The following is a 26,788-nucleotide window of genomic DNA, read 5'->3' on the forward strand; positions in this document are numbered from 1 at the left end:
TTGGTATCTAGTAACAAGCAACTTAATTTCTTGAATTTTCTTATGTCATCTGTCATCTTAATGATTTTTTTCTGGATAATATTTTTTGGATAATATTCTTTCAATATGTACATCAACTGGACTGTTTTTGTTAATTGTTTTCCATATCTGGGCTTAAAATGTATTTGTTTTAAAAATGCTAAAGTGATGATTATATAAATGAAATTATACCATACTCCAGATTTGATTATTTTGTTTTCACCTGAAACAAAGATATTGCTGGAGGCATTACTGTTTTGTGTCATTATAAATATCTTGAAAAAGTAACATTATCTTTATAAGAGATAGTAAACTTTTAACAACAATGGCAGAAACAATGAAAGCTATCACATTATATTTTTAATTAATTTTTGTGTGTTTCTTTGGCTGCCCCAACTTCTGCCTCACCTTTGCTTTCAGACTGACTACTCCAAACTCTCAGACCACATTCATAAAATAGATTTGGCCTCAGTCTGCTCTGCTTGCTTTTCCCAGTGAAATCACATGCCCAGGAGTGGAAGGCATGGAATATGAAAATTTATGGCCCATCATGTATGCTTGACAGCTTTGGGATCAATCACAGCTGTCCTAGAAACACCAGCTCATGCTGTTATGTTCTTGAAACATACTATATACTTATCCGTTTGATTCAAACTGCCTTCCCTAAACAATGATCAATACATTTTGGATGATCACTCAAGATTGATCAGAGCTACCTTTTCACGAACATGCCAGAAATACAATAGATAAGATAATCTATAATGATGAAGGATGCAAATTTGGGGGCATCGAGATGAGTGTGAGTAATAGATGCTGTGTTCCCATTTCATGCCATGTCCTTTAACTCATAGCAGCACTTGGTAATCAAAGGTACTCTTTTCCAGTCACTGTTGACCATCTACCCTTTCTTGTACTTGTTGCTAAGTTGATTTAACACACAGGTTCACCAAATACAGTGGGAAACTTTAAAATGAAAAGGTTCTTGAATAACATGGCTCATTCTTCACTTTAATCCCTGGCTGGTTTTTGACAAACATCAGTAGCAATAACTCCTGACAGGCACTGTCACCTACTGCTCACTCCAGGTTCAAACAGCCACATCTCAAGCCACATGCTGCTTGTACTTCCTCTGAGGGAGAAACAGATTCACAAACCCTGGGTAATCATCCTCAAACCCTAGCAGAATTAAAGGAGAATCAATTGCACTCCTGAAGTTATGGGGCAAAGGCATTGGGAGAACGGTTGTCCATGTGAACGATTAGGTGATAATTACATTTTATTGAATTTCACAAGTTATAAAATATATTGGCTTATAGATGTTTTGTTTTCTGCTATAGCCTAGTATTTAGAACAGTGCCTGACACATGGAATTACTAAATTAAAGAATATCTAAAGAAGGGTATTAGTCTTATGAATTTTACATATTACTTATTCAATGACTTTAATAAAAGGAATTATTCAATGATGTCTAAAATCAGTAGAGAGAGGAATGAATTAGAATGAAAGGAAAAGCTGGGGGAAAAGATTTCTAAATGATGGTAACCACAAACATGATAAAAATCTGGATAAATAAATTTAGATCTTAAAAATTTGCTAATGGTCCATTCTTCAGACAGATTTTGACATTCATTCCTTTCTCCATTAAGAAAATATTTTTTAAAAGTAAAATGTATATTTTTAAAATCCCGTCTTTCTCTTTTTAGAAAAAATAATATTGACCTAGCTTCCAGAAATTTGAAATAAGAGACTGTTTGCTGAAAAAATAATTCTGCTTATCTAGAGTGGAATTGGATTTTGAGGAAAGTACCTTTTTATTAAAGCATGACTTCCTCTTTGCTCCCAAAGTGCCAACACCTAGATTTGTGGTGTTCTTTATGAGTGCCTGGTGCTTCCATTTATCTTACTGTATGCCAAGAGTACATGATCTTGACCTCTCTTTATTGGAGCCATTTCTGAGTATTGTATCAGCAGCTAGCAACTTTGGGATTGAGGTAATGTCTCCCCATTAAGACAAATAACAGACTTGCTTACTGCTTGCTATAAAACAACAGATTCCACAAGTTGAGGGTTCCTCTCCTGAATACCATCCTCTGTATCATCCCTGTGGAAACTGGGCCCTATAGAATGGATGTGACATGCTGTTGATCAGCTATGGCTTTTGCTGTAATGAAGTCCTTCAACTTTGACCCAGAAGTCATGTGTCTTCTGTTAGCATCCATGAAACTGTGACAAGTTAACATCAGAGCCCTCAAGAGTTCTTGAGAGTATGACTTCATCTAAGGAGGGGATGGCTCATAATTAGAAAATTCCAGCACTCTCAAGATGCAAGAAAGTGAATTTTCAAAAGGAAAATTCAGTGCTTTAGATATTAAAAACAACAACAAAAATCCCTGATGCTATATATGAAAAATACTCCTTCACTCATGTAAATAGAAGTTTTAACCTGAAAAAATTAAGAGGTTTTGAAATTATATTAACTTTTTAAAATTCATCCCTCTATTTATTTATGAATGTTATTCCAAAGATTTAATAAAATGGTGATGTTAATAAAATAAAATTTGGAGTTTCCACCGAAAAAATCAAAAAAGGGAAAAAAATTGTAAGTCATGAGAGGATTTATCTACTATAGAATCTCATGATTTACTGCTTCTTAATAATATAGTGAAGAATTCATTTTAAAAGTAATAATTAGACATCCATTTTCCAAACTTCAGCTTCTATTTTTGCTGAGGTAAAAGTATCTATTGTTTTTTTTTTCATTGAATTTGTAGCTTTAAAGCTGGAAATTATTTCTTCGATGCTTTAAAAAGGGAGAAAAAAATCTAAATCTTTTGGATGCCACTTAGCTATAGAAATGCTATAGCATGGATGAATCCTAGTTCAGTTGATCATAATTTGCACAGTTAACAGACATGGCATTCAAATGAGCAAACTCTAGGGAGTCTAGAAATCAAAGTCTTGGGGGTTAAGAAATATGAATTCCATTCTCCAGATCTGAATTGTTTTACTGAGTGACGGTGAGAAAGTAATAACTACTCTTGCCTTTCTCTTCCTCCTCTTCCTCCTCCTTTTTTTTTCATTAAATTTTACTAGAGATATTCCTTCTCCTTCAGGGCCAGGAGTAATATTAGAATAAAAATCTCCCCGGCAAAGTACTAAATAATGAGAGCAGAAAAAACAGGTGAAAAATAGAGAGAGAGAGAGAGAAAGAGAGAGAGAGAGAGAGAGAGAGAGAGAGAGAGAAAATGAGAATGAATGTGTGAGAGAGGAATTCTATACTTGCAAGGCTGTAAACTATAGGGTTTCTAATAGAAACACTGCTTTGTAGCAACATGTTTTATAACTGTTTTCCTTAGAAACGATAATAATTGACTTGAGGATGACCCACTCAGTTTGTAGATTGAACATGAGATGTAAATTAATGTCTCTTATTCAAATATAGGACAGCTAAGAGGAACAACACTTCACATCTACATTCAATATATTCATTAATATGTTATTTCTCTTTTAAAAATAACAAAATTCCAACAACAAATAATTAAACAATAAATACTTCTTTAATGTTTTTATGATAATTCTAGCCCCTGTTTTAGGATTTTCCTATTCATCTTTTCAAAAGTTTCTTATTAATAAAGAAATTTAAAGTGAAGTTCCTCTTTGAAGGACACTGTACTCAGAGTCTGTCATGACTTTAGATCACATTGTAACTAAGCTTCCTGGGATTTCCCCATTCATTGCCTGCCACGATGTTTATTTCTAAATCAGGGAAATTTAACTTATTAAACAATTTCAACATGGTGGTTGGAAGGTATATATTACACTGGTATAGGTAGAAAAAAATTCAAGTAAGATCACCATCCTCAAGTGATATGACCAGGACATTACCACTCAATAGGAACCACCTGCTACCATCAATATTAAATGAGTCAACAAGAAGAAGCAGAGCACTTCGTGAACTCAAGATGATCCAGAGATGGTCCACAGCAAAACTTCTCTGTGCCTGACTTAAAAAGGCAAGACCAAGCTAGAGCAATCAGGAGGGGCAGTTTCTGGCCTTTTGGTTTGCAAAGTTTTCACTACTCATGTATTTCTACCTAATAAATGAAAGAGGATTTAAAAAAAGAACAAAGACCTTTTGGTAAATACTTTTAAGTTTTTTTTTTTAAACCTTGATATATTTTATGAGACTCCCCTTTCCCTGTTAGAAATACCACAATGTAGACACAAGCATTCCCCACGAACAACCTATGGTAGCTCTAAAATAAAACTTTCATAAGGTCATTTTTTAAAAGTAACTCTTTACCTGTGAAGGCACAGAGTCTCTTAGGTTTGAGAACCAAATAATGAACACCATGGAATATATTTTGAAAACTCTCCTTTGCTGCTACTAATTTTGAAATTCTACATGGAGTTTTGACTTCTGTGATCTACAACTATTGCAGTAATGGGTCTGTTACTACTTTGCATGAAAACCTAAAATTATCATCTTAACCTTACACTGACCTTATTAGCACTGTTAAAAAAATCATTTGCCTGTTTTAACCAGGTTTTCCTTTCCACCATGAGTCGACCAAATTCTTCTTGAAGCTGGTTCAGTTTCTGGTTAGATAGCTGTAGATGTTCTTTCTCCACACAGTCCTTTCCCCACAGAATCCCCAAGGCCTCGCTTTTCAGCTTCTCTGCAATGGAATTCCATTCCTGCAAGAGAGAACTCTCTTCAGTTATTATACACATCCCCTATGATGGATTGAATGTTGGTGTCCCTCCCCAAGTTCTTGTGTTAAAATCTAACCTCCAGTAAGATGACATCAGAAGGTAGGGCCACTGGGAGACGATTAGGTCATGAGGGTGGGGCCTTCTTAAATATAATTAGAGTCCTATAAAAGTGGCCCAAGAGAACTCTCTAGCTTTCCCCCCACTATGTGAGAATACAATGAGAGGTTAGTCATCTACCACCCAGGAGACAGCCCTACCACAACCCAATCAAGGTGGCACCTTGATTTTGGACTTCCAGCTTCCAGAACTATGCAAAATAAATTTCTATTGTTTATAAGCTACACCATCTGTGTTACTCTGTTACAACAGCTCAAACTAAGACACTTCCCCACTCTGTGATCTAAGATTCAGAGAACATTTACATGTGTTGAATATATCAGAAATCTGTCATATTTTCAAAACATGAAACTATAATAAATAGTATAGTAGTGCATGCTGAATTATAGGTTTGAATACCAACAGGAAGTTACAATACAAAAGGATGCAGAAAAGAGGCTGAAAAGGGAGAGAAGGTTAAAATAGAAAAAAGCACAGAGATGAGTGGCTGATGGAACACCTGGTTGCCTGAATGCAGGTCATTTTCATTTCTGCTACCTGTACCTGGAAGCAGACCCAACACACCATCAACAGCATTTTAAAATCTCTAACTCATGTTCTGTTTGTCTCCATTTAAGTCTCAAAAGCTCTCTCTCCCAGAATTCAGTCTCCCTGTCAGCAAATGTGTACAGGAAAGGAAGAGAAATCGCATATCTCTGGCATTTGTTTCTGTGTGTGCCTAGGCAAAAAATTCAAAGATGTGTTATTCATCATGAAATTCAGACCCATTAGAGTGCAGTATTCTCTCTTTCCTGACCCTAGTTTCTCCTCTCAAAGCATCACTCTTAATGATGTATAAACATTTCAAAAAAAGAAAAGAGGTAGTTTTTTTAAAAAATTTATATTGTGTAAGGATGAGAAAACCACAAAAAAGAAAGAAAATAACAGTGGGATTAAGCCAAACATTAACATTCCATCTAAATTCTTAAGGGAAATTCAAGTTTCTTGCTAAAGGATTGTAGCCAGATTCAGTTCCATGATTATCTCTAACATGACCATCTTGTTAGTGTATTTTCTGGTACCCATTTTAGCTGAGATTGAGCAGTAATCATAAGCTATTTGTTAAAGCATGAGAAATTTATCACCAGATTCACAAATCTCTGTCTGACTCCATCCTAGTTTGTTCCCCTAGTGCAAAATGCCCTATTATTAAGTTACATTTTTATATTATGTAGTATAAAATGATTTTAGTGCAATTTACCATTACTGTTTCATTCATTTCATAGATATATTAAGTGCTATGTACATGACACTGTGCTGGGATAGATGTCTTGGGGAATATAAAGAAAGAACAAAATGTAGCTTTTTCTTTTAACAATATATAAACTGCTATTTTATATAACTTTCCTATAGACTTATATTATGAAATATATTACCTATATGCTGGTTCTATAAACACACACACACACACACTCACCAAAATTTGGTATTATTTTAAATAACAATTAGCAGGTGTTGAATGTCAAACTTTTACATATTACTTTGTGGTGTCTATAAACCTGTGCTAGTATTTGTACAAGAGAAAAATATTTTGATAAATGGATATGAGGGTAAGAAGGCAGATTAAGGGAATGGAATTTTTTTAGAGATCCTGTTATAAAACTGTTTCTTGTAACTCTAATACTAAAAAATTCTTACATTATCTATTTTTTTCTGGTATTACACAGGGTCATAGGAATATGTTCCTCAAGGTTACATATCCAATAAGTGGCAATACCAGGACTAGATCACAGTTCTGAGCATTATGTTGGAGGATTGAGACTCCAAAATCTTCACATTTCCAAGTAAATGCAAAAGCAATACTCTTGGGCATGGATATGGGCTACATGAGTTCTCAAAACCCTTTGTTTTTTAAAGGGTTTTGTGTCCTCACTTAAGAAAAACTAATGTATGCAGTGAAAGTCTTTCATAAATCAGTGTCAATATCCCTTCTGCTTAAAAACCATTATTTTAACCTATTGGAAATGAGCAAATATTTTTAAAGCAGCTAGCATAATTTCTTACACACATAAGAGGCACTCACTTCCCATAATAGTCCCACTTCCCATCAGTTTTATCATGGTTCATTAGCATCCCAAAATTTGATCTTTATTTATGAGAATTCCTTTTTCCCAGTTCTGAGTTAATGGTAGTAGAAAGTCTACCAAAATGTTATTGGCCAGGATGATATATTCATCAGTATTATGAGATAAACAAAGTAAAACAGGTCCCTTTACTGAAGCACTTGTCAGAATCCATAAAATACTAATGTGGTTAAGACTTTCCTAGAGAGAAATGTGGTATGAAATGTCTTGGACATGCATTCTTGAATAGGAAACCATTTTTTTTCACTAACCATCTCAGAGACCAATGGTCCAGTTGAAACAGTGTGGGGAAATACTATTCAAGGCTACACCCTGAATCACCTAGCAGTCCATCTACTAACCAAAGTTTTTGGTTTCTTTCTCTTTTTTTTTCCCCCCATACCTTTAGCTACTCAAGTTAGTTCATTTCTTCTCTCTGTACCATTCTTTCTTCTGTCAATTCTTGTTGAATTCAGTGGTGAACACTAAGATGCAAAGTAATTTTTGTTTTAATTGCACTGACCAGAAGCTTCTCTGTTTACTAGGGGAAACCTATTTAACAACTGTGGAGACCCTGGGAAATGCTTACAAAGCACAGAAGAAACTGGGATGGAGAAATGGTTCATAGCCATTGTACACTCAGGCTGAGGATGTTAATGGTCTACAACACAGTAACGGCTAATTTTCCTTTCCCTGTGTCAACACTGTGCTAAATGGTTACCTGTATTATCTTGCCAAACCCCCATAAGGTAGGAACTATTATTATCTACATTTTACCAGTGATCTCACTGGGGCTCCAAGGGATTAGGAACTTGCACAAGGTCTCAGCACATGTAAGTGAAAAAGCCAGCACTCAGATTCAGGTGGTTTAACTTCACAGCCTGTCAACCAGTACCCCAGCCTCAGCTCTTCATAGAGGAGGATATATGGTTTTTATATGGTTTTCCTCATGACAGAAGAATTTGCCATGTTAGTTTAGAGCTATTTAGGTAAAACTTCCATAGATCCCTGATATGGCCCTGAAGATGAGAAAAGTCTTATATGACCCTGGAACTTTCCAATTTGAAATCGTGAGTCTTCCTATTTCAAAATAAACATGATGCTATTATAGATATAATTTAAAAATTTACAGGCCCCAACTCAGGCTTAATTTTGCTTAGCAATTAGACCAAAATAATACAGCTCTTCTCTATAAATAAAAGGAGGAGGAGAAATATCTGTTCTCTAACAATGTTCATAAATCTGCCTTTAGTATAAATTTTGCCACAACATCAGAGAGAGACTTTTGGCACAACATCAGAGAGAGTCTTTGAAAAGCCACTCTAACCTTGTGCGGCATATAGTGCAATAAAACGTGGGCTCTGACCTTCCAAAGAAACTGTAAAGAACCATTTTGTGCCTCTTATCTTTTTTTTACTCTCCATCCCCAGTCTGCTTAATTACATTTTCACATGAACTCTGTAGGTATTAAGTGAAGCTGGACCCATTCAATATTTCTATTCAATCTTTTCAGAAAATTGGTTCTGTTTTCTTTGGGCAATCTGGAGGTAGTTTCCAATGGATTTCGACACCATTCTGATGATGTATTTCCCCAGCCATTTTTCTTAGGGGACACTTCTGCTATTTTATTTTTAAGATAAAACTTTCCAGAGTCATCTGAATCCATCACAGTATTTAAAAAATATAGTTGTCATCCTTGTCAAGGCTGGAGGAACCCAATGGAGAAAATCTTAGTTCGTTTTCTCTAAGCTGTTCCTGCTGCCTGCTAAGTGTTAAACCTCTAACAGGGTTTCAGTCATTTTGCAATGAAATATTTCCAGTATTTGTCCCCAACAGCAGAAAGACAAAGCCTGCCATTTCCTTGGCTTTCCAATTGACAGAGATGGCGTGAATATCTCTGACCCAATAAAGACATATGGCCCTGTGTGTTCCTGGGCTCAGGGTGTTTCCATAGGTCACTCCATTATTTTCATTTATCACTCACAGTAGTAACCCTTTTAAACTGTACCTTTCAGTATTCCATTTGCTGAGGAAATTGAGCTGCTTGTGCATCCCTTGATTGAAAGGGTACTGTTAAGAGGATTAGAGCTGATAGACAAGAAGGTGAAAAAAAATTTTCTTTCCTTTTTTTGTTAAAGTCCTAGGTTAACTCTTAAAATGGAGTTATGAATTGGCATAAAAATTATCCAGTAAGTGGGTTCAAAAAGTAAAAATGTTAGCTACTCTGATTTGAAAGAAATAATAATAATCTGAGTATGTTTAGAAGGCTTTTATTCACACAAAAAATTCCCTGTAGATGAGGTGATTTAATGATCCAACACCATGTGATAAATTTTCATCATCAACTTGACTTCAGAATTTTAACTTTTAAGTGGGGGAAGACAGACAAAAAGGAATGGGGATTGTGTTTGTAAACGACTAAGAAATATGGATTGTGCAGATTACTGGCCAACATCAGATCTGGCAGAAGTGTGTGGTGATTTCATGTATAGCTCCCGGAGCATGGTTAATTCCTAGGCCATTTCGTTAGTAACAGCCCATTTCTTGTTCAATCCCTAAATCTACACTCCCATTTGGTTTGGCACCGGGAGAATTAACTCATCGGCACAAAATCATAGAATTTTACATGATTGCATTAGCAGATGGTACAAACAAAATAAACCTGGCAATTTTAATCAGGGAATATTTGAAAGTCTGCTTTGAACAGAAATTTTTAAAAAATGTTTATGCTTTTGAAGAGTGGCACTGAGTCCTCGAAAAGCTGAAACTCTGATCATGTCAAGTTGGGTTGCAAACTGGCTTCAGTTTCCTTTCCTCGTGCTCCCTTCCAGGGCATTTCTGTGCTGACCTGTACAAATTCAAGGGTCATTCTGAGAAATGGCTCACCCCACTCTCCCGGGTGTGCAGAGTTCAATGCCCACCGGCATTTGAACTATGCCCTCACTGTGATGTGATCCTAGCACAGGCACGGACTGCAAACAGGAAGAACTGCATTTTTTGTCTCACCTAGAGATGAAAGAACTGGGCTATTTAGCCTTGCAATGGAGAATCACAGCCACTGAATCAGGGAAAGCTCGTGGGAAAGAGGAGAACTGGACACAGAAGTACACTTTATTCCAAACTTGTTAAGTGGCTTCAGGCAGGACATTTGCTTTTTGAGCTCTTTTCCTGTGGTGCAATGATTGTCACCACCATTGGGTGTACACTTCTGCTTCTCTTATGACTCATCTAATTCAATAACTAATTGGGGGCTTGAAATTATTGGACTTCAGGCTCTCCAAAACTTTAGGTTATTGGCCATTTTATCCATAAATTAACCCTGCGTGGATTGGAACCGAATATAGCAGAAATGACGAATCGGTTCTGCTGTTCTCTTCAGTTTTGGCCACTGAGTGGAGCCCATAGTCAGAGGCAAAAGCAGGGTGCACATTGCTAACAGGGAAGCAAATGGATGTGTGGCAAAATCAAATCTCCAATGCAAATAAAGTCACAATAAAGTGTGCTCATAAGCCAATCTTCAAAAGAGCCATTAGTGAAGAAATGTGTTTATTTTATCCTTCCTTGTTCAACATAGTTTAATTATATATAAAGTTGGGAGACATTTTCCCAAGATGTGTGTTTTCCATGAACCATCGTCTTTTTCTTCAGTGTTCTGTCTTCCTGATATTTCCTAGATTTCTTGTACCTCTTATTCACATTTTCATCTAGTTAATTAAATAAAGACCAGTGTTGAACTGGTGTTTCTATTTTTTTTTGGGCGGGGGAAAGGTATTTATCTTTGTTTTTATTTTATAATTTTTAAATTAGTTATACATGACAGTAGAATGCACTTTGATACATCATATATAATGGAGTATAATTTCTCATTGTTCTGGTTGTACTCGATGTGGAATCCCACCAGTTGTACAGTTATATGTGTATATAAGGTAATAATATCTAATTCATTCTACTATCCTTCCTATTCCCCATACTCCCTTCCCTCCCTTCATTCCCCTCTACCTAATCTGAAGTAACTATTCTTCCCTAGCTGGCCCCCATTGTGAATTAGCATCCACATGTCAGAGAAAACATTCGGCTTTTGGATTTTGGAGATCGGTGTTTCCATTTTTAATCAAAATTACTAAAAGCCTGACTGGCAAGAAGATTTTCCTCTAACATAATTTGTCTATAATTGGATTGGGACACAGGCTATTCAGTCCTAGTTTATAGTAATGTCCTCGAAGGACTTCTTCATTTTCTAGAGAAACCACTGGAGATATATTCAGCATTGCATCATATAGTTCAACTGTGGAGCAAATTATTCAGCTGTGATGTTCACTTCTTGTGGAGATTTTCCTACATAAACTAGATTAAATTAATATGTGGGAGGGTGTGTTTATGTTTTGCCCAAAATGAGTGTCAGATACAGACGAGAACAATGGTCTTAAATCTGACTATGAGTATTTCCTAGGAAAGTTTTGGGTTTTTTTTCTTTCTTTCTTCTTTTCTTTCTTTCTTTCTTTTTTCTTTTTTTTTTTTTTTTTTTTTTTTGTGTGTGTGTGTATGTGCTTGGGATTGAACACAGGGCCTTGTGCATGCCAGGCAAGCACTTTACCATCTGAACTATATCCCCAGCCCCTCCTGGGAAAGTTTTAAAAACATATATTTTCAGGCTCACCTCATATCAATGAACTATAATTTTTATTAGTAGGGTGAAAAAAATGTGTATTTTTTAAAACCTGAAGCATTTTACTTCAAGTCAGAGACATGCAATAATACTTATAACCAGCCAAATGTTGAAATCACTGATCCATAATATCTTAGGCCTAGAATAGTTTATGTAAAAATCATATTAATAAATGGAGGATGGGCCATATAATCATGGTAGCTTTAGCTGTAAAACTTTCAACTCATTATTATATTATGTGAACATTACATTATGGCCTTGATGACTTCTAAATATAAATTTTAATTTGGGATTTATAGATTCGGCGAATATTGAGGTAGCCTATGGAAGATGCAATGAAAATAAATAAAATCCTTGCCCACACACTCATTGAATAGTTAACACAACAGTCCACAATAGCCCTGATACAATGTTAGATATCATTCATCTTAACTCATAAGGGAGAAACCAAAGCAGACCTTTCTATTTTATGCTTTCTTTACATTACCATCTCAGTCAAAGGGTCATTGATTTAAAAGGACAATCAAGAATAGATAGATAGAGATACATATAGAGATGTGCTGGGTAAAGGTATAAACCTGTTCAGGTTTTACTTTCTTTCCCAATTTTTTCTCTATACTGATAGTTACATTTTAACTTTCCTTCTGAAATTTTTATAACCCTATGTATAATATCAACAAACTCTATTATTGGAGAAAAGGCTTACTTCTACTTGTACAGAAGAAATCATTTGTCCTCTAACAAAATTCAGGCAAGACTAGAATTTCTTCAACTCATCTTCCTTTTGGGGGGCTCTGGTTTTCAATCTATCACTAAGTATATGCCTAGGACTTAATCCCATAATCAAAAATCTGTGAATCAGATTGATCCTGGCCTCACATGCAGAGGTGGCAAAGGAGGTTGACCCCAGCCCAAAATGGAGGAGGAGACTGACTGTGCTGTGGGTCTCCCATCTTCCAACGCATGCCTCTCTCAGTCGGCTATCCATCTAGAGACAATAGCCAGGACCTGGAAGACCATGACCAAGGTCCCTGCAGGCCTGGTTACAACAGAGGTATTCCTACTAGTCTATTTTTCTTGATTCCTCTCTCACTTTTCCTATGGTCTAATACCTCTATATTCCCACCTCCTACCTCATAAACCCCACCCCCACACCCTGCCTTTGTCCACCATTAGAGACTGTAGATTCATACGTAAACCTACTGTTGATATTGTAGATATCAATTGAACACATCATTTCTGTTTATTGTGACAAAACTGTAATTGGCTAAATAGGAGCTATTTGGTTTAAGGCTAAAACATTCTTTGCATTGGGTACTGTAAATATTGATCTTTCCCTTAAAGGCAAGGTATTGGTATCCTGCTGGGACATGACGAGATTATAGGGTAGAAACTGTAATACATCAGATCCTCACTGCTAGAGAGGAAGACACATGAACAACATGAAAAAAACAAGGGAAGAAAGTTCCTCCAAACAAACCAAGATATTACCATAACAGAATCCACTGACAGCACAGTAGATGAAATGTCAGAGAAGGAGTTCAGAACAAACCTAATTAAAATGATCTGCAAAGCACAGAATGACATAAGAGAGCAAATGAAGGCATCAACTGATCACTCCAACAAACAGATAAGAAAGCAAATACAGGTAACAAAAGATTACTTCAAGAAAGAGAAATTTTTTGGAAAAAAAAATCAGAAATACTTCAAATGAAGGAAAAAATAACAAATAAAAAATTCAATAGAAAGTATCCCCAACAGACTAGATCACTTAGAAGACAGAACCTCAGGCAATTAAGACAAAACATATAATCTTAAAAATGAAGTTGACCACACAATGAAGATGGTAAGAAACCAAGAACAGAAACTCCAAGAATTATGGGATAACATGAAAAGACAAAATCTAAGAATTACCAAGATAGAGGAAGGCACAGAGATACAAACCAAAGGAATGCACAGTCTCTTCAATGAAATAATATCAGAAAATTTTCCAAACATGAAAAATTAATTGGAAAATCAAATACAAGAGGATTATAGGATACCAAATGTACAAAACTACAACAGATTCACACCAAAGCACATTATAATGAAAATGCCTAGCATGCAGAATAGGGAGAGAATTTTAAAGTTTCGAGAGAAAAGTTCAGATTACATGCAGGGAGAAACCAATTCAGATCTCCGCAGATTTCTCGACTTAAACCCTCAAAGCTAGCAGATTCTGGAACAACATACACCAAGTTCTGAAAGAAAATGGATGCCAACAAAGAATATTATGTCCAACAAAATAAAGCTTTAGATTTGATGATGAAATAAAAATCTTCCCTGATAAACAAAAGTTAAAAGAATTTACAATGAGAAAGCCTGAACTACAGAACATTCTGGGCAAAATATTCCATGAGGAGGAAATGAAAAACAACAATGAAAATCAGCAAAGGGAGGAACTACAGTAAAGGAAAAGCCAATCAAAGGAGAAACCAAGTCAAGTTAAAAACCAAAAATAAACCAGATAACTGGGAATACAAACCATATTTCAATAATAACCCTGAATGTTAATTGTCTAAACTCATCAATCAAAAGACACAGACTGGCAGAAAGACCCAATAATATGCTGCCTTCAAGAGATTCATCTCATAGGAAAAGACCCTGAAGGTAAAAAGATGGGAAAAAACATATCACTCACTTGGGCCACATAAACAAGCAGAGTTTTCCATCCTAATATCAGATAAAACGGTCTTCAAACCAAAGTTAGTCAGAAGGGATGAAGAAGGTCACTTCATACTGCTTAAGGGAACCATACATCAACAAGACATAACAATCATAAATATATTTGCCCCAAACAATGAAGCATCCACATGTATCAAACAAACTCTCTCAGTTTCAAGAATCAAATAAACCACAACACAATAATACTGGCTGACTTTAACATACCTTTCTCACTGCTGGACAGATCTTCCAAACAAAAATGAAACAAGGAAACTATTTGATACAATCAATAACTTAGACTTAATAAACATATATAAAATATTTCATTCTTCAACAAGTGAATATACTTTTTTCTCAGCAGCACATGGATCCATCTCCAAAATAGACCATATGTTATGCCTCAAAGCAAGTCTTACCAAAAAAAAAAAGAAAAAATAGAGATTCTACCCTGCATTCTATCTGATCATAGTGGAATAAAATTAGAAATCAATGATAAAATTTAAAAAAATAGAACTACTCCAACACCTGGAGACTAGACAATATGCTATTTATTGATACCTGGATAACAGAAGATAAAAAAATTCTTAGAGGTAAACAAGATCTCTGATATAACATCAAAATCTCTGGAACACTATGAAGGCTGTGCTAAGAGGAAAGTTCATTGCATTGAGCTCATTCATTAAAAGAATAAAACTCAACAAATAAAAAAACCTGACAATATATCTCAAAGCCCTAGAAAAGAAATGAACACCAAAATAAACAGAAGACAGGAAATAATTAAAATCAGGGCTAAAATCAATGAAATTGAAACAAAAGAAACAATAGGGGGAAAATGGACGAAACAAAAAGCTGGTTCTTTAAAAAATAAATAAAATTGATAAAACATAAGCCACCCTAATGATAAGAAGGAGAGAGAAAACTCAAATTACTAAAAATGTGATGAAAAAGGAAATATCACAACAGATACTATTGAAATACAGAAGATAAGTAAAAACTAAAAAAAAAAAATATTCTCGAGTAAAATAGAAAATCTCGAACACACTGACAAATTTCTAGAGGCATATGATCTACCCAAACTGAATAAGGAGGACAAACACAATTTAAACAGATCAATTTCAAGCAATGAAATAGAAGACTCCATCAAAAGTCTACCAACCAAGAGAAGCCCGGGAACAGACAGGTTCTCAGCCACGTTCTACAAAGGTATCAGAGAAGAATTAATACCAATATATCTCAAATTATTCCATGAAATAGGAAAGGAGGGAAACTTTCTAAACTCATTCTATGAATCTAGTATTACCATAATACCAAAACCAGACAAAGATATATTAAGGAAAGAAAACTTCAGACCAATACCCGTGATGAAAATAGATGCAAAAATTATCAATAAAGTTCTGAAAAAGTGCATACAAAACATATTAAAAACATACCACAGCACAATCAAGTGGGGCTAATCCCAGAGATGCAAGGTTGTTTCAACATATGAAAACCAATAACCACCATTCATAATATCAATAGACTTAAATACAAGAATCATATGATCATCTCAATAGATGCAATGAAAGCATTTGACACAATACATCACCTCTTCATGTTCAAAACACTAGAAAAACTAGGGTTAGTAAGTACATACCTCAACAATGTAAAAGCTGTCTATGCTGAGCCCAAAGCCAATATTATTCTAAAAGAAGAAACATTGCAAGCATTCCCTCTAAAAACTGGAACAAGACATAGATGTCCTGTTTCATCAATTCTATTCAACATAGTTCTTGAAACTCTAGCTAGAGTAATCCGATAGATGAAATTAAAGGAACAGGAAAAGAAGAACTCAAATTATCACTATTTTCTGACAATATGATTCTGTATTTAGAAGATCCAAAGAATTCCACCAGAAAACTTTTAGAACTAATAAATGGATTTAGCAAAGTAGTAGGATACAGTGGTAGAGCACTTGCCTAGCATGTGTGAGGCACTGGGTTTGAATCTCAGCACCACATAGAAATTAATAAATAAAAGCCCATTGACAACTAAAAAAAAATTTTTAAGAATCAATACCCATAAATCAAATGCATTTCTGTACATAAGTGATGAATACACTGCAAGAGAAATTAGGAAAACCACCCCATTCACAATAGCTTCAAAAATAAAATAAAAATAAAATACTTAGGAATCAATCTAAAAAAGAGGTGAAAGGTCTCTATAATGAAAACTACAGAACACTAAAGAAAGATGTTGAAGAATACCTCAGAAGATGGAAAGATTTCCCATGCTCTTGGATAGGCAGAATTAATATAGTCAAGTTGGCCATACTACCAAAACTGCTATACAGATTTAATGCAATTCCTATTAAAATCCCAATGACATTCTTCATAGAACTAGAAAAAGCAATCATGAAATTCGTTTTGAAAAATAAGAAACTCAGAATAGCCAAAGCAATCCTCAGCAAGAAGAATAAAATAGGAGGCATCACAATATCAGGCTTTAAATCACATTACAGAGCAATAGTAACAAAAATGGCATGGTATTGCTACCAAAATAGACTTGTAGACCAATGTTACAAAATAGAAGACACAGAGAGAAATGCACATAAATATGGTTCTGTCATACTAGACAATGGTACCAAAAAACCTGGAAATCCATGTGTAGCAAAATGAAATTAAACCTCTCTCACCCTGCACAAAAATCAACTCAAAGTGAATCAAAGACTTAGTCATTAGAACAGAGACACTTCGACTAATCAAAGAAAAAGTAGGCCCCAATCTTCATCGTATCACTTTAGGACCTGACTTCCTTAGCAAGACTCCTAAAGCACAAGAAGTAAAATCAAGAATCAATAAATGGGATCAATTCAAACTAAGAAGCTTCTTCTCAGCAAAAGAAAAATCACTAACATGATGAGAGAGCCTACAGAACGGAAAAAAATCTTTACCACACACACCTCAGGCAGAGCACTAATCTCCATGATATATAAAGTACTAAAAAAAATTAACACCAAAAAACCACAAATAATCTAATCAGTAAATGGCTAAAAAACTGAACAGACAATTCACGTTAGAAGAAATACAATCAATCAATAAACATATGAAAAAATGTTCACCATCTCTCACAATTAGAGAAATGCAAATCAAAAATACTATAAGATTTCATCTCTCCCCCATCAGAAAGGTAATTACCAAGAATACAAGCAATAATAAGTGTTGGCAAGGATGTGGGGAAATAGGTACTATACATTGCTAGTGGGACTGCAAGTTGGTTCAAACACTATGGAAATCAGTATGGAGATACCTCAGAAAACTTGGAATGGATCCACAAGTTGATCCAGCTATCCCACTCCTCAGTTTATAACCAAAGGATTTAAAAATAGCATACTACAGGGACACAGCCACATCAATGTTTATAGCAGCTCAATTCACAATAGCTATGAACTATGAACCAACCCAGATGCCCTTCAACAGATGAATGGATTAAAAAAACATGGTACATGTGTACACAATGGAATATTACTTAGCCTTAAAGAAGAATGAAATCATGGCATTTGAAGGTAAATGGATGGAACTAGAGAATATCATGCTAAATGAAATAAGCCAATCCCCAAACCCCTAAAGCTGAATATTTTCTCTGATAGGTGAATGCTGATCCATAGTGGGGCAGGAGGATAGGGAAGAATGAAGGAACTTTGGTTTGTGTAGACCGGGAAAGGTGGAGTTGTGGGAATGGGAAGGACTGTAGAATGAGACAGACTTTATTACCCTATAACACATATGATTACACTACTGGAGTGACTCTGCACCATGTACAGCCAGAGGAATGAGAAGTGGTACTCCATTTGTGTACCATATGTCAAAATGCATTTATCTGTAAAATAAATTAATTAAGTAATTTTTAAAAATCTGTGAAGCAGTAGCAAACAATACGGGGATGGACATTTACAACTCTTCTACATTGAATGTGGAATGATCTAAAAGGTATTATTCAAGATGGGTATGGTGGTGTGGGCCTGAAATCCCACCTACTCAGAAGGCTGAGGCCAGCCTCAAAATTTAGTGAGACCCCATCTCAAAATGGAAATTAAAAAGGCTGGGGATATAGCTCAGGGGTAAAGTGCTCCTGGGTTTAATCCCCAGCACAAACAATTAATTCATCATTCAGCCCTTCTTAAGGACACCTAATACAAAGGGATCACTGTGAACTCAAATGGAAAACTAAGTATTTGGTGGAAAGTGAAATTGCTTCCAATTTGGAGAATCTGACAAGCTCTCTTCCAGGATTTTAAACATAGGTAGGAGTTTCAACTGGTGAGCTGAGAGGTGGGGCTGGGGAGAGGCCAGGGGTGATGCCCAGGCCAGAGAACTGGGGTGGAGGATGATCCTGGAATGAGAAATGAAGCTGATCTGGTGTCAGGCATGAATATGAATCCCCTGTGGGAAGACGCGTCCAAGGTGAGACCTACAGCAAACAGGTGGGAGTTAGGGAGACAGAAGGGGATCGGCAGTGCATGGAGCAGAAAGACTGAGAGAAATGAGGGATTAAGAATGAAGAAAGATATGAAATAAAGAAGATGGGAAAGGTGGGATCTAGAATAATAGATGAAGGCTTAAACTTGAAACAAGGGAAAAGGGAAGGGGAAGGGGAGGAAAAAGAGGAGACAAGACAAAAATTTTGTGCAGAGAAATGAGTAAGTGATTTCACTTTGTATAATCAAGCAACTTTGAGATTAGATAAGGCTTGACTCTATGTAGGTGAGAATTTTAAAAGAGCATAAAGGTTTTGGACGAGTTGTTATGGGAGATGGACTAGGGAATTAACAGATGACAAATAAAAAATTTGTAAGGGTAACCAATAATAGATCAATTGTATTTTAAGTTGGAGCCAATCAGAACAATTATGCTAATGGCTTCATGATCTTTCTAAATGAGGAAGAAAACAGAAACTCAGTGAAAGGGTTTATTCACAACAGTTCTTGTGGCCCAGGCTGAGGAGCACAAGGAAGGAAGCCAGGGAGAGGAAAAGAAAGGAGGCCATGAGGAGAGCATTTTGGGGTCAGGCCATAAATAAGATGCAATGGCTAAAGGAGTGGGAAGCTGAAGACAGTGGAAAATGAAGGGCTTTGCAGTAAGAAGGTCAAGGCCAAGTATGGAGTAAGTCACCACATAGATGCTAAAACAGCTTGCAGGGAGGTGATAGAGATTTAGGGCATGACATGTCAAGTCATAAGATACAGCTTCTCAGGTGCCCCCTGAAGGTCTACTCAATTTCACTGTTGTTATTATGACAGCAATATTACCATGCATGTAATTAAGAAAATAAAAACTTTTTTTTTCCTAGGCATTTAAACATAAATGAGCTGGTGGAGATTCCACAAGCAAAGTGACAGCAGGTATTTTTAAACCTAGTGATTATACAGTACAATCTTCTCTATTGGCTTTCTTAACTCAGCCCTTTCCCAAATGGGCATAAATATTTCTGAGGGCCTTTCTAAATTTACCTTGGAAATCAAACCATATGGTTCACTAAGCTTCAAATTAACCCATAAGTTGAGGTAAGAAGAGGATTGCCAACTGAAAAAAATCCATCATTTTGTAGATTTGTGCAATCCTCACTGGTAAATTCAATACTATTTATACATATTTTGCCTGTTCGTAATGAAATTGTTTCTAATTTATGTACTGTGAAAAATGACATCTGCTTTTAATTGGGAAGTTCATTTAAAAATCAGACAAGTGAAACAAATTACTCACTAAAATGAAGACAGAGGAATTGAAATGCACTAGTGCAGGTGTCTTTCTGTTTGGAGAACTCAGTTGACTTCTGCCTTGAGACATATCAGATTCAGACCCCACTTTATTTTTCTTAATTAGATGAAACATTTTAAAAGAAATGGACTCTCTTTCATTTTATAGATTTTCTTTGGAGTCATCAGATCCATGGTGAGCTGATTTACTAAAGCACTATATTTTATGGTAAGTTTACGATTTTTTCACATACCTTCAACAAAAGAACTTGGGATGTAATGAAAGTTCAAATAGCAGAATAGTGAGTTTCCTTGTACAGGTTAAAATGTGCAGCAATGAAAAGACAGCCATTTGACCATGCTTGTGAAGTACTTAGAAAATATTTGGATAACCTGAAAACTATGTTGTAGGAATTTTGAATATTGCTCCACACTTCCCAAGAGACCTATAAGTAGTTCCCTCTGTACTAAAGAATTCATTTAAGTGCTACTTCTGAGGGAATATTCCTATTTTTAAAGAGGAACAATCAGAAAACCTACTTATCTTTTGATCTTCAGTTACTGAGTAATGGGAATAGGAACAAACATAAACAACAAAAGGTTAAATTCAAGACTTGGACAATCATGTCAACACTTTAAGAGACTCATAGGCCTATTTTGACCTACATCCTCCGAGTTCTAACAATGACCCTGGGTTTCTGAAGTACTCTATACTGTGCACTTCTTCCCTTCATACCTTTGTCAGGCCAAGGATGGTTCAGAGACCAGCAGCATCAATACTCCATACAAGTTTGTTAGAAAATAAAGACGCTCAGACCCCCACTAAAAACCTGATGATCATAATACACATTTTTAAGTGTCCAGGTAATTTTCAAGTACACTATAGTTTAAGAAGCTCTGGTCTACACAGAAAGTGAATTTTTTACAATGAGACATATGGGTAAGGAAATAATACCCATTACTTACAAGGGGAAATTTGCAGATGGCATCATCTTATCTTTGGTATATTCAATGAAATACTCAAAAGAGTTATTAGATCCAATGAATTTTATCAGTAGAGTTTCAAATTATCAGATCAACATTTAAAAAAAAATCACTGTGCTGGGCACAGTGGTGCACATCTGTAATCCCAGAGTCCGAAGGCTGGGGCAGGAGGATCATAAGCTCAGAGCCAGGCTCAGAAACTTAGTGAGGACCTAAGCAATTCAGACAGACCCTGCCTCTAAATAGGATACAACAAAGGACTGAAGTTATGGCTCAATGTTAAAGCACCCCTAGGTTGAATCCTGGTACCCCCCCCAAAAAAAACCCAAAAACTTTGTTTCTGTAGACCTACAATGAACACAATATGAAAGAAAATTAATAAAATTTACAATAGCATCAAAAAATACTTCAGAATAAATTTAATCAAGAAGGTGCAAGACTAGTATACTGAAAATTATAAATCATTATTGAAAAAATTAAAAGCCTAAATTAACAGAAAGATATCTTATGATCATGAGTTGGGGAACTTAATATTCCTAAGATGCCAGTACTCCCCCAAAAGTTATCTATAGATAGAGTGCAATCCCCATCAGAATCTCCAGGGCCCATTTTGAAGAAATGGAAAAGCTAAATTTTTATACATGAAATTGCAAGGGATCCTGAAAAGCCAAAACATTCTTAAAAGTTAATTAAAAATTATATAATTCACATTTTCAGATATTGAAACTTACTACAAAGCTACAGGAATTATAACAGTGTGGCATGCAAGCAGAAAGATAGACATTTATATCAATGAGATAGAAATAAAAGCCCGAAATAAACCCATACATCTGTGGTCAATTAATTTCTAAAAAATGTGCCATGTCATTCAGTGGAGGAAAATAATTTTCTCCCAGTAAAGTGTGCAGGGACAATTAGATAAACACATATAAAAGAAAAAAGTTAGACCCTTACTTCATGCCATACACAAAAATTCATCCCAAATGGAGCAAAGACCTAAATATAAGAGATAAAGCCAGTACATTCTTAGAAGTAAACAGATAGGTAAATATTTATGACCTTGGATTGGAAAAGCATATTTTTCTTAAATATGATTTCAAAAGTATAAGAAAACAAAATTTTAAATAAATAATTTGGGCTTAATCAAAATTAAAAACTTTTGTTCATCAAAGAACACTCTGGGTAAAGAATTAAAGAAACATTTTTCCAAAGAAGGTTCATGAATGGCCAACCAGCACACAAAAAGATCTGCAAGATACTACATATTAGGGAAATGCAAATAAAAAAGATAATGAGATAGTACTCACACACAGTAACATGACTATTAAACAGTTAAACAAACAAAATGGAAAATAGCAAGTGCTGATGAGGATGTGGAGAAATTATAATCTTGTACATTGGTGGTGGGAACATAACATGGTGCAGTTACTGTGGAAAACAGCATAGTGAGTCATCAATAAGCTAAGTGTAGAAATACCACATGATCCAGTAATTAAGTACTTCTAGGTATATAACCAGAAGAAATGGAAACATGTATTCAAACAAAATCATAAATACGAATGTTCATAGCAGCACTATTCATTACAGACAAATAGTGAAAATGACCCAAACGCCTGTCAGCTGATGAATAAACAGCATTTGGTATTTATATATAACAGAATATTATTCAACTAAAAGAAGGAAGAATGAGTGATCTATTTGTACTACAACATGAATAGATCTGGAAATAAGTGAAAGAAGCCAGACACAAAACATCACTTGTCATGTGATTTCATATAATATATCCAGAATTGGTAAATCTGTAGAGGTATAGAGCAGATCAGTGGTTGTCTGAGGCAGGAGGAGAAAGGAATATAGACTGATTGCTTAATGTGTGTCGTATCCACTCTCTCTCTTTTAATTTTTTTAATTTTGTTTTAATTATTTATACATGACAGTAGAATGCATTTATGCACTTCGATACATCATACATAGATGGGATATAATTTCTCATTTTTCTGATTATACATGTTGCAGAAGCATATTTGTCATGCAGACATTTTTATGCATAAAGTCATAATGTCTGTTTCATTCTACTATCCTTCCTATCCCCATATTCCCCCCTCCCCTCCCTTCACTCCCCTCTATCTAATCTAAGGTAACTCTAGTCTTCCCTAGTGCCCTCCCCTTTATTGTGAATTGGCATCCACATATTTGGGAAAACCTTTGGCCTTTGTTTTTTGGGGATTGACTTATTTCACTTAGCATGATATTTTCCAACTTCATTAATTTACTGGCAAATGCCATAATTTCATTCTTCTTTAAAGCTGAGTAATACTCTATAGAATATATATATATAATGTTATATATATAAAATGTTACATATATAAAATGTTATATATATATACATGCATATATAACATTTTCTTTATCCATTCATCTATTGAAGGACACCTAAGTTGATTCCATAGTTTATCTATTGTGAATTGAGCTTCTATAAACATTGATGTGGCTGCACCACTATAGTATGCTGATTTTAAGTCCTTTGAGTATAAACTTATATTCTCTTTTTAGGTCCTAAAAATATTCTGGAACTAGATAGGCAAGGTAGTGACACAACATCATGAATTTACCCAAACATCACTAATTGTAAATTTTATATTTCTTTTGTTACTAACCTCCATCACAAAAAAAAAGTATAGTTTTCAAAAGAAGAAATAAAAATGGCAACGAATACATGAAAAAATGTTCAACATCATTAGCAAAGGAAAATCCAATCATAACTACTCTGAGATTTTATCTCACACCAGTCTAATGGTAGTCATGGAGAATACAAATAATAGAGAGTGACCCTGGCCAGACCACACAGAGGAGGAGGAGGAGGAGAGGGACCAGTCTATGACCCTGCCCATCTACCAACGTGTGGCTCTCCTGGAGTGCTTCCATCTAGAGATGACAGCTAGGACCGCGAAGAATATCACCCAGGTCCCTGCAAGAAAGGTTACACCAGAGGTATCCCTAACTAGCCTACTTCTCTTGATTCTTCTTTCACTCTTCCTTTGATCGAATACACCTCCATATCCTCACCTAATCCCTTATAAACCCAACATCCTACACCCCACCCCACCCCTGCTCTCTCTTTGCCTACCATTTGAAACTGTAGACCCATTTGCAAATCTACTGTTTATATTGTAGATATTAATCAAAACACCATTTCTGTTTATTGTGAAAAAAACTGTAATTGGCTAAATAGGAGCTATTTGGTTTAAAGCTGCATATTGTTTGCATTGGGTGCTGTAAATATTGATCTTCCCCTTAAAGGCAAGGTATTGGTGTCCTGCAGGGTAGACAACCAGATTACAGAGTAGAAACTGTAATACCTCAGCTCCTCACTGATAGAGAGGAAGATACATGGACAACATGAAGAAAACAAAGGAAGAAAGTGCAACAGACAAACCAAGATGCTACCATAACAGAATCCATTGAGAGCACAGTAGATGAAATGTCAGAGAAGGAGTTCAGAACAAACCTAATTAAAATGATTTGCAAAGCACAGAATGACATAAGAGAGCAAATACAGGCAATAAATGATCACTTCAATAAAGAGATAAGAGAGCAAATACAAGCAACACTAGATCATACCAACAAACAGATAAGAGGGCAAATACAAGCAACAATTGATCACTCCAACAAACAGATAGAGGGTAAATAGAGGTAACAAAAGAGTACTTTGAGAGAGAGAGAGAGATTTTGAAAAAAAACCAGAAATCCTTCAAAATGAATACAAATTTCAATAGAGGGGCTGAGGTTGTGGTTCAGTGGTAAAGCGCTTGCCTAGCACATGTGAGGCCCTGGGTTCAATCCTCAGAACCACATATAAATAAAAAAATAAAGGTATTGTGTCCAACTACAACTAAAAAAAATACATTTAAAAAAATCAATAGAAAGCATCACCAACAGACTAGATCACTTAGGAGACAGAACCTCAGGCAATGAAGACAAAATACATAACGTGAAAATAAAGTTGACTACACAATGAAGATGGTAAGAAACCATGAACAGAAACCCCAAGAATTATGGGATAATATGAAAAGACCAAATATAAGAATTATCAGGATAGAGGAAGGCAGAGATATACAAACCAAAGGAATGCACAATCTCTTCAATGAAATAATATCAGAAAATTTCCCAAACATGAAGAATGAATTGGAAAATCAAATATAAGAGGATTACAGAACACAAAATGTAAAAAACTACAACAGATCCATATCAAGGCACATTATAATGAAAATGCCTAGCATACAGAATAAGGAGAGAATTTTAAAAGTCACAAGAGAAAAGTTTCAAATTATATACAGGGAGAAACCAATTCAGATTTCAGCAAATTTCTGAATCCAGACCCTCAAAGCTAAGAAATCCTGGAACAACATATACCAAGCTTTGAAAGAAAATGGATACCAACAAAGAATATTATGTCCAGCAAAATTAAGCTTCATATTTGATGATGAAATAAAAACCTTCCACAATAAACAAAAGTTAAAAGAATTTACAATGAGCAAGCCTGAACTATAGACCATTCTGGGCAAAATTTCTATGAGGAGTAAATGAAAAACAACAATGAAAATCAGCAAAGGGAGGAATACACTAGAGGATGAGCTAATCAAAGGAGAAACCAAGTCAAATTAAAAACCAAAAATAAACCAAAATGACCAGGAATACATACCATATTTCAATAATAACCCTGAATATTAATTGTCAAAACTCTTCAATTAAAAGACATAGACTGGCAGATTGGATTTTTAAAAAGACCCAACTATATACTACTTTCAAGAGACTCATCTCATTGGAAAAGGTGTCCACAGACTGAAGGTGAAAGGATGGGAGAAAACATATCACTCACATGGGCCACATAAATAAGCAGAGGTTTCCATCCTCATATCAGATAAAGTGGACTTCAAACCAAAGTTAGTCAAAAGGGATGAAGAAGGTCACTTCATACTGCTTAAGGGAACCATACATCAACGAGACATAATAATCATAAATATCTTTGCCTAAACAATGAAACATCCATGTGTATCAAGCAAACCCTTATCAATTTCAAAAATCAAACCATAACACAATAATACTGGCTGACTTTAACACACCTCTCCCACTGCTGGACAGATCTTCCAAACAAAAACGAAACAAAGAAACTATGTGATACAATCAATAACTTAGACTTAATAAACATATATAGAATATTTCATTCTTCAACAAGTGAATACACTTTTTTTCTTAGTAGCACATGGATCCATCTCAAAATAGACCATATTTTAAGTCCATATTTTAAAAATAGAGGTACTACCCTGCATTATATCAGATCATAATGGAATGAAATTAGAAATAAATGATAAAATAAAAAATAGAAGCTACTCCTACACCTGGAGACTAAATAACACACTATTGAATGATGCATGAATAAGAGAAGATATCAAGGAGGAGATAAAAAAATTCTTAGAGGTAAATGAGAACATATAATACAACATATGAATATCTCCCGGACACTATGAAGGTAGTTCTAAGAGGAAAGTTCATTGCAATAAGCTCATTCATTAAAAGAAAGAAAGAAAGAAAGAAAAACTCAACAAATGAAAAACCTGGTATTACATCTCAAAGCCCTAGAAAAAGAAGAACAAATAAACACCAAAAGTAGATGACAGGAAATACTTAAAATCGGGGCTAAAATTCAATAAAATTGAAACAAAAGAAACAATTGAAAAAGTTAAAACAAAA

The 26,788-nt window shown here is 35.2% G+C and overlaps 1 protein-coding gene across 1 annotated transcript in view; it reads right to left on the bottom strand.

Moving 5' to 3' along the window:
- Ccdc141 (coiled-coil domain containing 141) overlaps positions 1–26,788 on the bottom strand; it is a 183,471-nt gene that overhangs the window by 71,777 nt on the left and 84,906 nt on the right. Inside the window, exon 7 of the mRNA XM_026392006.2 lies at positions 4,522–4,716. Within this exon, the coding sequence (XP_026247791.2) occupies positions 4,522–4,716 (195 nt within the window). The remainder of the gene's footprint in view (positions 1–4,521; positions 4,717–26,788) is intronic.

Source organism: Urocitellus parryii, chromosome 1 (genome assembly GCF_045843805.1).
Source record: "Urocitellus parryii isolate mUroPar1 chromosome 1, mUroPar1.hap1, whole genome shotgun sequence".
NCBI classification, from domain to species: Eukaryota; Metazoa; Chordata; class Mammalia; order Rodentia; family Sciuridae; genus Urocitellus; species Urocitellus parryii.